This window comes from Oncorhynchus mykiss, chromosome 20 (genome assembly GCF_057628025.1).
Source record: "Oncorhynchus mykiss isolate SJ-2025 chromosome 20, ASM5762802v1, whole genome shotgun sequence".
In the NCBI taxonomy this organism is placed as follows: Eukaryota; Metazoa; Chordata; class Actinopteri; order Salmoniformes; family Salmonidae; genus Oncorhynchus; species Oncorhynchus mykiss.
Window position 1 is genome coordinate 8269757 of NC_143041.1, and position 14286 is coordinate 8284042.

The window sequence follows — 14286 nt, forward strand, 5'->3', positions numbered from 1 at the left end:
GCTGTAGGTGACAGTGGGAAGCTGCAGTGGACCGGTAACTGGGTGACCTTCCTGGACACCATGCTGCAGATGATCGTGGTTGGCCTATCAGGACGCAGCCTTCGCCTGCCAACGCGGATCCGCTCTGTGTGTGTCGACCCCACCGTCCACCAGGAGAGGGTCACTGAATACGGAGAGGCTAAGAAAGGTATTGAAATAAAACATGTACACAGGCCCACCACAAACACACACTTGACTCACTTAAGGATGCCTAATGCATTTCGCTACACTCGCATTAACATCTGCTAACCATGTGTATGTGACAAATAAAATTTTATTTGATAAGGATGCCGTTTTATTTTTATACTGTTTTTCTATCTTCTCTCCATCACCTAGCCGTGGTCGTCCACGTCAACCGTTGCCTTGACAACATTGTTGCGGGCGGAGTGCAAATCTGTGGTCTCCACGCCACGGTGGCACCGCGTCGCCAACAGCAACAGAGCCCGCCCACCCTGGAGGAGTTTTTGTTTGTGCCCTACCTAGAGACAGAATGCCTGTCAGCCAATGAGAAGTTGGGAAACCAGCTCAAGAACTGCAAAGGTTAGAGTTCATGTTTGTTGGCTACCTTTATCATCCAAACAGTGGGAAGTCATTTTGCTTTCAGATTCAATGTTTAAAATCACAGTTAACATTTTTTAATAATAGGTAGCAATCTATTTGTATTCTCTCTTTCTACAACGCATACACAAAAAAAAGGAATGACTGTCCTTACATCGTGAGACTATGTAAACAGAGAAATTGCAAATCTGATGTCAAAGAAGGCAGATATTACTTGACATTTTGTTAGTCTAAAAAGGCCATAGTACTAAATTGATTACCCTCTGTCTGACCCTTGGTTCATGCATCTCTCCAGGTCTGATCCACAAGCTGCAGAAGAAGCTGGCTCCTCAGGGCGTTAAGCTCTCCATCCCTGGTCTAGGGGGGGTGTCTGGCCCTGCTGTCCCCAGCCCTGAGTCCGCTGAACCTGGCTTGCTGCGGCTGCTGTCCCTGCTTTGTGGTCTAGAGCTGAACGGTAACCTGCGGTCAGAGCTGGAGCAGACTGTTGAGAAGGAGAGGGGTTGTCTCCTCCAGGACCCCCTGCTACATGGTCTACTGGATGGCCCAGCCCTCAGACACTGTTTGGACACAGCCCTGGAGAACACTACCCCCGGGAAGATCAAAGTCCTGGAGGTGAGAACAAAGATGTGATACAGCAGAGGTCATGAGCTCTCGCTCTCACGCCCTCCTCTCTAACCCCTGCTCTGTCTCGCCCCACCTCAGGCCCTCTCCAACGACGGCCATCTCTTCTCCCGTGCCGTGCCCCTCCTTAACATCCAGCCCATGCTCCGCCTCGACTACGTCGCCACTGCTGCTACCCTCGACCTCCTGACCCCCCACCAGACCACCCTGGATGCCATGGGGGTCACCACAGCCCAGTGGGACCCCCAGCAGGGCCCTGTGCCCGGGGGTGCGGTCGGTGGGGCCGACCTGGTGGTGTGTAACCACGCCTGGGGTCCCCTGGGGGCCGGGGCTGAGGTGGTGGTGGGGAACCTGGCCTCGGGGGCCAAGGAGGGTGGCTTTGTGATGCTCCACACCCTGCTGAAGGGAGAGACGCTGGGGGAGATGGTGGCATTCCTCACCTCCAAAGACAGTCAGAACAACCAGCAGAGACTGCTCTCCCAGGTCAGTTACACTGCAGTAGAAAACTGATACCCAGATGAATCCTTAGCCCCCCAGCCTCCCTTCAGATATTAAAGCAGGGCCACACATTACACTATTAGCTTCAGTCAGTGTTTAGTGAGTGAGGATACATAACCTGGCCATACATATAGTCTCATTTGTGAAATTGTATTACCTATGATGTCTAATACTGTCATTGTTCTCTTCTCTAGACTGAGTGGGAGAAAGCCTTCTCTGATGCGTCTCTCAACTTGGTGGCTGTCAGGAAGTCATTTTATGGCTCTGCCTTATTCCTGTGTCGCCGTCGGTTACCCAGCAAACTGCCCATCTTCCTGCCTGTGGACAGCTTGGACTACCAGTGGGTGGAAACACTCAAGGTGAGGGAAATGTCTAATGTCTCTGTGTTAATAACTCCTTAATAAGTGCTTATAAGCCCTTACAGCTCTCTTTCCCCCCCCAGACAACGTTGGCTGAGCCCTCAGACTCTCCGGTCTGGCTGACTGCTACCCAGGGTCACTCTGGGGTGGTGGGCATGGTCAACTGTCTACGCCAGGAGCCCGGGGGCAGCCGCATACGGTGAGACTAAAGCCTGGTCTGAAAAAAAACCTTGGCTCTTCCCCTTGACACTTGATCTGAAAGGATTCGATTGGTATTGGCAGTTTTAAAAGCACAGATGTATATATTATAAAGGTAATCGCTCCATCTTTCTCTCGGGTAGGCTGTGAATCATACAGTGAGTCAGACTAATGCTGTACTTCTCTCTCCTCATCTCTATTCTCTCTCTCCAGATGTGCATTTGTATCCAATCTGTGTGAGTCTTCTGCGGTGCCCACCCTGCAGCCTGCCCATCATTCCATGCGGTCTGTGCTGGAGGGAGACCTGTGTATGAACGTGTTCAGGGATGGACACTGGGGAGTGTTCAGACACCAGCTCATCTCTCAGGGTACGACAACCACACCACCATCTCCCCTCTCTCTTGTTCTTGCTCTAGCAAGATCTCAAAAGTTACACCCAATGAGATATCTTGAGAGAACTTTCACACATTCAGTCATTGCATAGGAGCTTGATGATAAAATTGCAGTGAAAAGAAAGTGCTTCCCTGATGATAAACACTAAATTTTCAAGAATATGCTGATTTAAAACGTTCATCTTGGACAATAATGGATTCCAAATCTTCTGTTGATCATGCTGCAAAGCTTAATACCTCTTTCTCATTCTCTCCTCAGATCTGAGTGAGGAGTTGACAGAGCAGGCTTACGTTAACGTGTTGACCCGTGGTGACCTCTCCTCGCTGCGTTGGATCGCCTCGCCCCTCCGCCATTTTGTGGCGAGCAGCCCCCATGTGCAGCTGTGTCGCGTCTACTACAGCTCCCTCAACTTCAGAGACATCATGCTGGCCACCGGGAAACTGCCACCGGACGCCATCCCAGGTAAGGAACACACACACACACAGACATGTCCTCTAGGAAACTGCCTCTGAAGCTATACCAGTAATGAACACTCTGTATTTTACGCACACATCTGATTTCCCTCTGTAGGTGACCTGGCCCTACAGCAGTGCATGTTGGGTATGGAGTTTTCGGGTCGTGACCCCAGCGGTCGGCGTGTGATGGGGCTGCTGCCTGCTAAAGGCCTGGCCACCTGCGTTGACGCTGACACACGCTTCCTCTGGGACATCCCAGATGGCTGGTAAAACAATGCGCCTACCCCAAATCACACCCTATTCCCTACATTATGTAGTGCATTTGAGTAAAAGTGCTTGCCTACGATCAGTTTTGCCTTTCAAAATAATAATGAATAAAAGGGGGGAACTGATCCTAGATCAGCATTCCAATACTTTGTGAATACAGGCCCAGAGCCACAAACAACCTCGTAGGGAGACGCTGTTTTGGGATCTTGACTAACGGACTGAGGGGCGTACTACAAACCAGCATCAATGAGTTAGCCGGCTAACTTTTATAAACAACCAGAAATAACTATTAAAGCTAAACTTATTTATGTGTGTTTGGTTGTTGTCGATTAGACCATGCCCATTTCAAGTGTATACTTCGGAGAGAGAAAAAGTGAAGTTATTTCAGAATATTTCTGTAAATTAGATCCCGTTTTGTACTATTCCCCTTTTTGTTGACGTTTAGCTTTATGACTAAGTTATTGTTGTAAGTAACTTATGTTCTCGCTCTCTAGGACCCTGGAGCAGGCAGCGTCGGTGCCGGTGGTCTACGCCACAGCCTACTATTCCCTGGTGGTCCGAGGCAGGCTCCGCCCAGGGGAGAGTGTTCTCATCCACTCAGGGTCAGGGGGCGTCGGCCAGGCTGCCATCTCCATTGCACTCAGCCAGCGCTGTAGGGTCTTCACTACTGTTGGTGAGTACCAGAGACTTGTAGGTACACACACACACACACACACTCGGCCTGTTAATGTCAGAGTTGTCAGTGCATTTAGCCATAGATGTCTTTGTGTAATCTGTGTTTTGTGTTCTTTGTCTCAGGTTCAGCAGAAAAGCGTGCCTACCTACAGGAGCGTTTCCCCCAGCTCACCTCAGAGTCCTTTGCCAACTCTAGAGATGCCACCTTCGAACAGCACGTCCTGCTACACACACAGGGAAAAGGTCATACACACAGACACGCTTCAAACTTGCCTCACTCAAACACACGAAACATGCCAACTATACAACATGATACGCCACTCACTCACTCACATGTTCTTGTGTATCCTGTCTGTAGGAGTGGATATGGTGTTGAACTCCCTGGCTGAAGAGAAGCTGCAGGCCAGTCTTCGCTGTCTGGCTCGACACGGACGCTTCCTGGAGATCGGCAAATACGACCTGTCCAACAACTCCCCTCTGGGTCAGTACACCGCACTGCAACTGCTCTCCATGGCAGCCATTTTGTGTCTGATTCACTGTGCCACTGCAGCTGTTCTAATGTCTGACATGAGTCCCTGTTTCCCTCAGGTATGGCTCTCTTCCTGAAGAACGTGGCGTTCCATGGGATCCTATTGGACGCCCTGTTTGAGGAGGGGAACAGGGAGTGGGAGGAGGTGTCCCAGCTGCTGAAGGGGGGCATTGTGGGAGGTGTCGTCAAGCCACTGAGGACTACGGTGTTTGAAAGAGACCAGGTGGAGGAGGCCTTCAGATACATGGCCCAGGGAAAACACATCGGCAAAGTCCTGCTGCAGGTCACTTACTCAACAACTCCCCCTCTTCATTATTCATTCACACTTTCTTTTACTATCTCCTCAACTCTCTCTTTTAGACCGGTCCATTTATTATAACACTGTTATTACCACTTATTATACTCTTGATACATGACGGTTTATTACAATCCACTTGGTGTGTGTTGGGTCTGACGTGGTGGCAGATACCCTAGAGGTTAAGAGCGTTGGGCAAGTAACCGAAAGCTTGCTGGTTGAAAAATCCAGGCAAGGCACTTAACCTCTAATTGTCTGCTAAATTACTAAAATGTAAATGTGTGTCTCTAGGTGCGTTCAGAGGAGAAGGGTGGTGGTACTCAGGCGGTGGGCTCGCCCCTCTCCCTCCCCGCCATCTGCCGTACCTTCTGCCCTGCTTCCCACTCTTACATCATCACCGGGGGACTGGGCGGCTTCGGCTTGGAGCTCGCTCATTGGCTGACGGAGCGAGGTGCCCGCAAACTGGTGCTCACCTCCAGATCGGGCATCCGCAACGGTAAGAGATAAGAACTCAGAACTTTGACTTGTACTTGCACATTTTTACATGTGCTGTATTGTAGCACACCAGCAAAGCCATTGTGGTGTTACATTAGCTGCACACTTGTTGTTTGTGATAGTCCAGTCACTTTTAATGTCGGTTCACGTTGCTAGGTTACCAGGCGAAGCGCGTGCGTGAGTGGCAGGGGATGGGTGTGCAGGTGCTGGTATCCACCAGTGATGTCAGCACCCTGGAGGGGGCGGAGCGACTCATCAACGAGGCCTGCAGGCTGGGGCCTGTGGGAGGAGTCTTCCACCTCGCCATGGTAACGCACCTCCCCCCCCCCCCCCCCCCACCTGTACACTGTTGCTTTTTGTTTTCACCTGTCCCTCTCTCAACTCCCATACCTCTCTCTCACCTACCTATCTCACTCACCCGCTCGCTCACCTACCTACCTCTCTTTCTCACCTTCCTACCTCTCTCTCACCTGTGCCTCCCTCCTCTCTCTCGCTCTCTCACCTGTCTTTTTCTCCTGTCTTTGTGTACCAGGTGTTGAAGGATGGCATGTTGGAGAATCTGACTCCTCAGCTGTTCCTGGATGTCAACAAACCCAAATACAACGGAACCCTCCACCTGGACAGGTAAGACGATACACACATGCATAGCAGTTAGCTTAGAGATCACTCCCCCTGGTGCTTCTGTACTTCTGCTGAGATTTACCAGTCTTTCCATTATAAGGATCTGTCAATATCCAATGTTTTGGAGGAACAGAAAATCCAAAAGCAGTCAAAGGTAATCGAAGGCTTTCCCTCCTCTCTCCCTCTTTCTCAGGGTGACCAGAAAGCTGTGTCCAGACCTCAGCTACTTTGTAGCCTTCTCCTCTGTGAGCTGCGGCCGCGGCAACGCCGGCCAGAGTAACTACGGTTACGCCAATTCTGCCATGGAGCGTGTGTGCGAGCAGCGACGCCACGACGGCCTGCCCGGATTGGCCGTCCAGTGGGGCGCCATCGGCGACGTGGGCGTTGTCCTGGAGACCATGGGCGGCAACGACGTGGTGGTGGGCGGGACTCTCCCGCAGCGCATCACTTCCTGTCTGGAGGTGCTGGACCGCTTCCTGTGCGAGCGGCGTCCGGTGATGTCGAGCTTCGTGCTGGCAGAGAGGAGCGTGGTGAAGAGCGAAGGAACAGGACAGAGAGACCTGGTGGAGGCTGTCGCTCATATACTGGGTAGATCCCTCATCACCCATACACCTCCATACAACTAACCCTATAACAAACTAGAAAGCAGGATCAAGGAGTACGCCAGCTAACCTCGATGAGCTTAAAATGAGCATGATCTAATTGACTGAACAACAAAAACACATTTGTATGTCAGTTTAGCTTTCTTGATGAACCAGAAAATAAGTAGTTTTTTTTCTGCTTGGTTATCCAAGGTAGCTGGCTAACTCATAGATCCTGCTTGGTAGTATATCCCCCTAGTGGAGGCTGTGGCTCACATACTGGATAGGACTAGAGGAAGAGATGTCACTCATCACCTGTACACCTCCACCACCATGTAACCAGCTCTAGATTCTTCCTGAAGTTGCCCCATCACAGCTGATGGGTGGGCTGCTGTTGTGTTTATATCAATAGATTTGAAGCTGGTTTGGGTGTTTTCATTCCATGTGTAACTCCCTGGTTATTTCTCCCTCTCCCCTGTCCCCTCTAACCTTTTCAGGTGTGCGTGATGTCAGCAGCCTAAATGCTGACGCCTCATTGGCTGATCTGGGTCTGGACTCTCTGATGGGCGTGGAGGTGCGTCAGACACTGGAGCGCGATTATGACATCGTCATGGCAATGAGGGAGATCCGACAGCTCACCATCAACAAGCTCCGAGAGCTGTCCAGCCAACCGGCGGGAACAGCAGGTGTGTGTACACAAACACTGTAAGCAATAATGATTCTGTATAGTTAGGAAGCATATGTGTGTCATGGACTTACGTGTACTTTTTCTCTCTCTTTCCCTCTCTCTCTCTCCCTCCCGTCTCTCCAGAGTCCTGTCAGTCTCCAGTGAAGAAGGGAGGTGTGCGTTCTCTGTTGGAGTCGGACCTCAGTTTGATGCTGGTCAACCCAGACGGTCCCACTGTCTCACGTCTCAACGAGGTGCAGAGTGCTGAGCGCCCGCTGTTCCTGGTCCACCCTATAGAGGGCTCCATCGCTGCCTTCCACACACTCACCGCCAAGCTCAGTGTGCCCTGCTACGGCCTGCAGTGCACTAAAGGTACACACACAGGAACAAACTCCCTCCTCTCTCTCTCTCAATCATACTGATACAGTCTCTCTCTCTCTCTCTCTCTCGTGCAATCACACTGATTCTCTCGCAATCACACTGATTCTCTCTCTCTAAAGTTGTAAACTTGATCTTAATGACAAACTATCGCCCCCCTCTCTCTAGCTGCTCCTTTGGACAGTATACAGTCTCTGGCTACATACTATGTGGAGTGTATACGTCAGGTAAAAAAGATACTAACAACTTAATTAGTATTTATATATTTACACACATGATAGATAATTACAGTGATTTTATAAATAACGGTCTGTGCTTATGTTTTATTTGTGTAGGTGCAATCGGAGGGTCCGTACCGGATTGCCGGCTACTCCTTTGGGGCCTGCGTGGCGTTTGAGATGTGTTCTCAGTTACAGGCCCAGGGTAGAACCGTAGACTACCTCTTCCTCTTCGACGGATCACACTCCTACGTCGCCGCTTACACACAGGTGAGACCTTATGCAAGCGTATTGATACTCACACACACACACACACCGGTGATACGCGTGTGTCTGTACATACTGACACACACACAGATGAGAAATCAGACAGGCCAAGGCAAACTTTTTTATTAACATAATTGGTGAAGCAAAGGGAAATTCTAAATTGATATGGGAGAATCTAAAAAAGTTAACAGGGAAAGACCATAGTAACACTGCAAAAAGACTAGAAATCATGGTGAATAACAATCTAACACAGGATGCAGTCGAAATAGCAATAGCCTTCAATTCCTACTTTATTGACTCTGTCAGGGTACTGACACAGAACCCCTCCACTTGTTTCTTGGGCTCAGTGCTAGTGAATGACACTCAACCTGTCTTCATCATAAGGGAGGTTTCTGAGTCAAAGGTGAACAAGGTGATTAGCTCACTAAAGAACTCTAAAGCCAAAGATGTGTTTGGGATGGACTCTACCTTTCTTAAAAACTACAAAGAGTCACTCATTGGCCCCATTACTAAGGTCACCAACACATCTATTGGTCTAGGTGTGTTTCCAAGGGTATGGAAGTCGGCCATAATAACGGCCATCTTTAAATCAGGTGACCCTGCTGACGTGAGTAACTACAGGCCCATTAGTATACTACCTGTGGTGTCAAAGGTTGTTGAAAAGTGTGTAGCAGAACAACTGATTGCCCACCTCAACAACAGCCCCTTCACATTACACTCCATGCAGTTTGGCTTCAGAGCGAAACACTCCACAGAAACGGCCAACTGCTTTCTTCTGGAAAATGTGAAGTCCAAGATGGACAGAGGGGGTGCTGTTGGGGCTGTGTTTCTGGACCTAAGGAAGGCTTTTGATACTGTTAACCATGAGATTCTCATCACAAAATTGTCCAAGTTCAACTTTTCCCCTGATGCCTTGAGATGGATGAAATCATACCTTGAAGGCAGAACCCTGTGTGTCAGAGTGAGCAATGAGCTGTCGCCCACTCGTAGCTATGATGTGGGCGTGCCCCAAGGGTCAATACTGGGGCCCCTCCTGTTCAGCCTGTACATTAATGATCTGCCTTCTGTCTGTACTGGGTCTGAAGTTCAAATGTATGCAGATGATACAGTGATATATGTGCATGCAAAGAGCAAACAACAAGCTGCACAAGAACTCACTACTGTAATGGTCCAGGTTACAAAGTGGCTCAGTGACTCGTGTTTGCATCTCAATGTAAAAAAAACTGTTTGCATGTTCTTCACAAAGAGGGCAACAGATGCTACTGAGCCAGATGTCTATGTGTCAGGGGAGAAGCTCCAGGTGGTATCCGATTTTAAGTACCTTGGCATCATACTTGATTCCAACCTCTCTTTTAAAAAGCATGTGAAAAAGGTCATTCAAATAACCAAATTCAACCTAGCTAATTTCCGATTTATACGAAATTTTTGACTACAGAGGTAGCAAAACTGTACTTCAAATCTATGATACTCCCCCACTTAACATACTGCTTGACTAGTTGGGCCCAAGCTTGCTGTACAACATTAAAACCTATTCAGTCTGTCTACAAACAGGCTCTCAAAGTGCTTGATAGGAAGCCCAATAGCCATCATCATTGTCACATTCTTAGAAAGCATGAGCTCTTGAGTTGGGAAAATCTTGTGCAATACACCGACGCATGTCTTGTATTCAAGATCCTTAATGGCCTGGCTCCCCCTCCACTCAATATTTTTGTTAAACAGAAAACCCAGACATATGGCAGCAGATCCACAAGGTCTGCCATGAGAGGTGACTGTATAGTTCCCCTAAGGAAAAGCACCTTTAGTAAATCTGCATTCTCTGTGAGAGCTTCCCATGTCTGGAATACACTGCCATCAGACACACACAACTGCACCACATATCACACTTTCACAAAATGCTTGAAGACATGGCTAAAGGTCAATCAGATTTGTGAACATGGTCCCTAGCTGTGTGTTGCCGCTTTCCATGTTGTCTGTTGTCTGTAGCTTGTGAGGTGTGGAAACACTTTGTTGCTTTTATTAATTTTGTCTTGCTGCTTTTTGTTTTATGTTGCTCTGTCTGTATGCTATGTCTTGCTTGTCCTATGTTGCTATGTCTTGCTTGTTCTATGCTGCTATTGTCTATATTGTAATTGTTTTTAATAACCTGCCCAGGGACTGCGGTTGAAAATTAGCCGGCTGGCTAAAACCGGCACTTTTACTGAAACGTTGATTAATGTGCACTGTCCCTGTAAAAATAAAAAATAAACTCAAACTCAGAGGTTACGCTGGGTACTCTGACACATACACACATCCTCGTACTCAGTTCCTTCACAGTGAACTCTACTTGAAAAGAGTCCGTCAATTTATAAACTCAGAACTAACCATAGGGTCATGTGTAGCGTTTAACCTGATGTTTGTATTCTATTTGCTTTTCAGAGCTACAAATCCAAGCTGACCCCTGGTAAAGAGTCTGAGGCAGAGACCGAAGCGCTGTGTGCTTTCATCCAGCAGTTCACTGGCATCGAGTACAACAAGGTACAACACTTTACAACCACAGATAATGGCCTCTACTCATACTGTACTCACTGGCTATGGCATAATATTAAACTAACATTATACTTGAGTCTGGTTCAATGTATAATTCTCACATGTCTTGTTCTGCCTCTTTTTTTACCTCTCCTCGCTCTCTCTGTCTAGTTGTTGGAGACCCTCCTCCCTCTGTCTGATCTGAAGGCCCGTGTCAACATGGCGGTGGACCTCATCACCTCCAGCCATAAGAACGTCAGTAAAGAGTCCCTGCGATTCGCTGCCGCCACCTTCTACTACAAACTCAAGGCTGCCGACGGTTACGTCCCGGCAACCAAATACCACGGCAACGTCACCCTGCTCCGCGCCAAGGCCAGCAGCGACTACGGAGACAACCTGGGGGCTGACTACAAACTGAGCGAGGTGGGTATACACTAACACGCATGAACAGGCACACGCACACACTGCTATAATAACAGGCTTTGTTCCTCTTCAGGTGTGTGATGGTAAGGTGTCGGTCCACGTCATCGAGGGAGACCACCGCAGCTTCCTAGAAGGCGAGGGGGTGGAGTCAATTAGTAGCATCATCCATAGCTCATTGGCCGAGCCACGCGTCACTGCCCGGGAGGGTTAGACCAGTCCCGCCCCTCCCAGCCCTCTCCCCCAATAGCACCAAGTTCTCCTATCCCCAAACCTAAACCCCATTGGGCAATACATATAATGGACGCAACCCCCAACCTATCAAAGCTTTTAGCTCGCTGCCACAGGGTATGTTCCCATGGGAACAAACAACGTGCTGTATGTTTGTGCTCTACCAATAAGGTCCTCGCTCTCTTTTATTTGTAATTTTTAAAAATCTTGTCTCTTTATCATGTTTGGAATGTTAGAATAAAGTTAGATGCTCAACTCTGTACTGGTAATCAATCCTGCTACAACTGGAGATGTTGCTGGCTCAACCCTATAGCTAGCCTAGCATGTGAGCCTGGCTGTGTTGCCAACTGATTGTAGCCTAGCCCTAGATAACCTACCTAGCTGTTGTGTTATGATACTGCTCAACCCACCAGTCTGCTAAAGGGTGTTTCGTGAACTTGGTAATGAAGGTGTGTTGTGTGGACTCGGACCCTCTACCTATGCACATGCGTGCATGTTTTATCTCATGCCAAACCCTAGCAGTGCCCTAATGATGCAGACTATTCCACGTGTACATAGCCTCCTGTCTCACCTGTCTAACACCTGTTCAAGCTCTGTACCTGTTACCAAGTGACATTGGCTTAGGAGGAAACCATTGTTACATGGTTGTCTTTGTTTGGGGTTGTATTGTATAAAGGGTTTGTTTACCAGCATTGGTCATAAGTTATGATCCCTATTTTTGTTGATTTCAAAGTTGTTTGCAGTGACTTGTAGTGTTACACTGATCCTAAGGTAGTTTCACAAAGAGAAATGTATTAACTTCCCAACGCAGGAAAATGGCTAAAAGTATCTGACTGACACCATATTTGATCAAGTTAACTTTTTAACTATTCAGCTGTTTACTGGAAATAAGACTCCCTGTATCTGTCTTTCCATTTAAGAACTGAAATACTTTTTGAAAACAACAGTATTCTTCTGGGTTTAGATCTGGGTGTGTTGCCTTTCCTGTGTGAGTACACCTTTTTTAAGAGGACTGATTGGATATCTACAGGTCACATTTCTATGATCTTGGCTTCTTTGACAAAGTAATTTAAATGGTTGCTGTTTTAAAAAATGTATGCTGTTCTATGTAACTGGCTACAATGGATTGCTAATCATACAACTAACCTTGTTTTTCATTTCTTTCAATGTTCCTTCAAAATGTTCTAATGTTCCTGAAATATTGTTACGTAAGACGGTTTTAAATATTCTGAATATTACTGCTGTCCACATGCAATGCTTCAAAACGCTTTGGCTTTGAAAGGAAATAGAGCAATGAAACATCACTTGTATGGCACTACCCAAATACTGTTATGTGAAATCTATGGTGTTCAGGAGGGCACAATGGAGTAAAAGGCTTTGCAAACTAAAATGGGGGTTCTTTATTGGATAATTTCAGCTCGTACCTTCCTGTTCCGAAACATTTTTTCCCATTTTGTGCCCACTGAATACGATCCGATTCACTGTCTCGCTGAAAAAGTAGTAGTTTGTCCAAGCTTCCATTTTGTTTGTGATGTCATGTCAGAATGCAAGTGCCGTTGGGTGTGGAATCATTGACCTGAAGAACGGCCTTGTTGTTGAGGAGTAGGTAGAATTTACCTCGAACCACTGGTCCAGGAACATATATTTTACTGTCTGCCTAATGGTTCATGTTTGGACTGTAGGCAGGATAATCTGATCCTAGATCTGTGGTTACAAGGCAACTTTCTACCTTCAGCTGTTTTTGACTCCCATGACCTTTGCTGACCCCTGAAGGTCCTTCAAGATCAGGGGTCCAATCGCAGAATGCAACAGACTGACCTCTGAGACTACTAATGAGGTCTATGAAGAGTCGGGTGGCTTTAATTTGAGCATGGTGATTGGCTGCAGTAAAAAGGAGGGAATTGACAGTGCTCCTTTTTTAGTTTGTTTTTCCCAGTATTTATTGTATTAGTCCAAATAAAGAGCGATCACTAACATCCTGCCTCAGTGTCTGCCTGGTTTCTATGTAAACTTATTGAGGCAACTACAACAGGTCCTGATAGTTCTCTGCAAGTGGTCTCCTTAGCTTATTCAACTCACCATAATCTTCAGGCAATCATAAAATACTCCTGGCCTTTCACACCTTAATGTTAATCCCTGTGTTTAACTGACCATACATTCCTTGTTATTATTCTTTATTTAACCAGGTAGGCTAGTTGAGAACAAGTTCTCATTTACAACTGTGACCTGGCCAAGATAAAGCACAGCAGTTTGACACATACAGAGTTACACATGGAATAAACAAATACAGTAAACATACAGTGGAAAAAAGAAATATATGTACAGTGATAAAGGCAATAAATAGGCCACGGTGGCGAAGTAATTACAATATACCAATTAAACACTGGAATGGTAGATGTGCAGAAGATGGATGTGCAAGTGGAGATACTGGGGTGCAAAGGAGCAAGATAAATAAATACTGTATGGGTATGAGGTAGTTGGATGGGCTGTTTACAGATGGGCTATGTACAGGTGCAGTGATCTGTGAGCTGCTCTTACAGCTGGTGCTTAAAGCTAGTGAGGGAGATATGGGTCTCCAGCTTCAGTGATTTTTGCAGTTTGTTCCAGTCATTGGCAGTAGAGAACTGGAAGGAAAGGCAGCCAAAGGAGGAATTGGCTTTGGGGGTGACCAGTGAGCTATACCTGCTGGAGCGGGTGCTACAGGTGGGTGCTGCTATGGTGACCAGTGAGCTGAGATGAGGCGGGGCTTTACCTAGCAGAGACTTGTAGATGGCCTGGAGCCAGTGGGTTTGGCGATGGCCAGCCAATGAGAGCGTACAGGTCGCAGTGGTGGGTGGTCTTTGGGGCTGTTGGAGGCTATTTTATAGATGATAGTGCCGAAGTCGAGGATCGGTAGGATGGTCAGTTTTACAAGGGTATGTTTGGCAGCATGAGTGAAGGATGCTTTGTTGTGAAATAGGAAGCCAATTTTAGATTTATTGTGGATTGGAGATGCTTAATGTGAGTCTGGAAGGAG

The 14286-nt window shown here is 47.5% G+C and overlaps 1 protein-coding gene across 2 annotated transcripts in view; it reads left to right on the forward strand.

Moving 5' to 3' along the window:
- LOC149974324 (fatty acid synthase-like) overlaps nt 1–13251 on the forward strand; it is a 31093-nt gene extending 17842 nt beyond the window's left edge. For both annotated transcript variants that reach the window (XM_090212061.1, XM_090212062.1), the window contains exons 21-44: nt 8–187; nt 376–579; nt 893–1209; nt 1300–1701; nt 1911–2075; nt 2159–2274; nt 2487–2641; nt 2925–3128; nt 3237–3387; nt 3883–4061; nt 4187–4306; nt 4422–4544; nt 4652–4875; nt 5179–5383; nt 5539–5690; nt 5915–6006; nt 6197–6591; nt 7082–7270; nt 7396–7623; nt 7798–7856; nt 7965–8117; nt 10530–10628; nt 10791–11042; nt 11116–13251. In XM_090212061.1, the coding sequence (XP_090068187.1) occupies nt 8–187; nt 376–579; nt 893–1209; nt 1300–1701; nt 1911–2075; nt 2159–2274; nt 2487–2641; nt 2925–3128; nt 3237–3387; nt 3883–4061; nt 4187–4306; nt 4422–4544; nt 4652–4875; nt 5179–5383; nt 5539–5690; nt 5915–6006; nt 6197–6591; nt 7082–7270; nt 7396–7623; nt 7798–7856; nt 7965–8117; nt 10530–10628; nt 10791–11042; nt 11116–11253 (4502 nt within the window). In that variant the 3' untranslated portion in view covers nt 11254–13251. The remainder of the gene's footprint in view (nt 1–7; nt 188–375; nt 580–892; nt 1210–1299; nt 1702–1910; nt 2076–2158; nt 2275–2486; nt 2642–2924; nt 3129–3236; nt 3388–3882; nt 4062–4186; nt 4307–4421; nt 4545–4651; nt 4876–5178; nt 5384–5538; nt 5691–5914; nt 6007–6196; nt 6592–7081; nt 7271–7395; nt 7624–7797; nt 7857–7964; nt 8118–10529; nt 10629–10790; nt 11043–11115) is intronic.
- Nucleotides 13252–14286: the final 1035 nt, after the last annotated feature.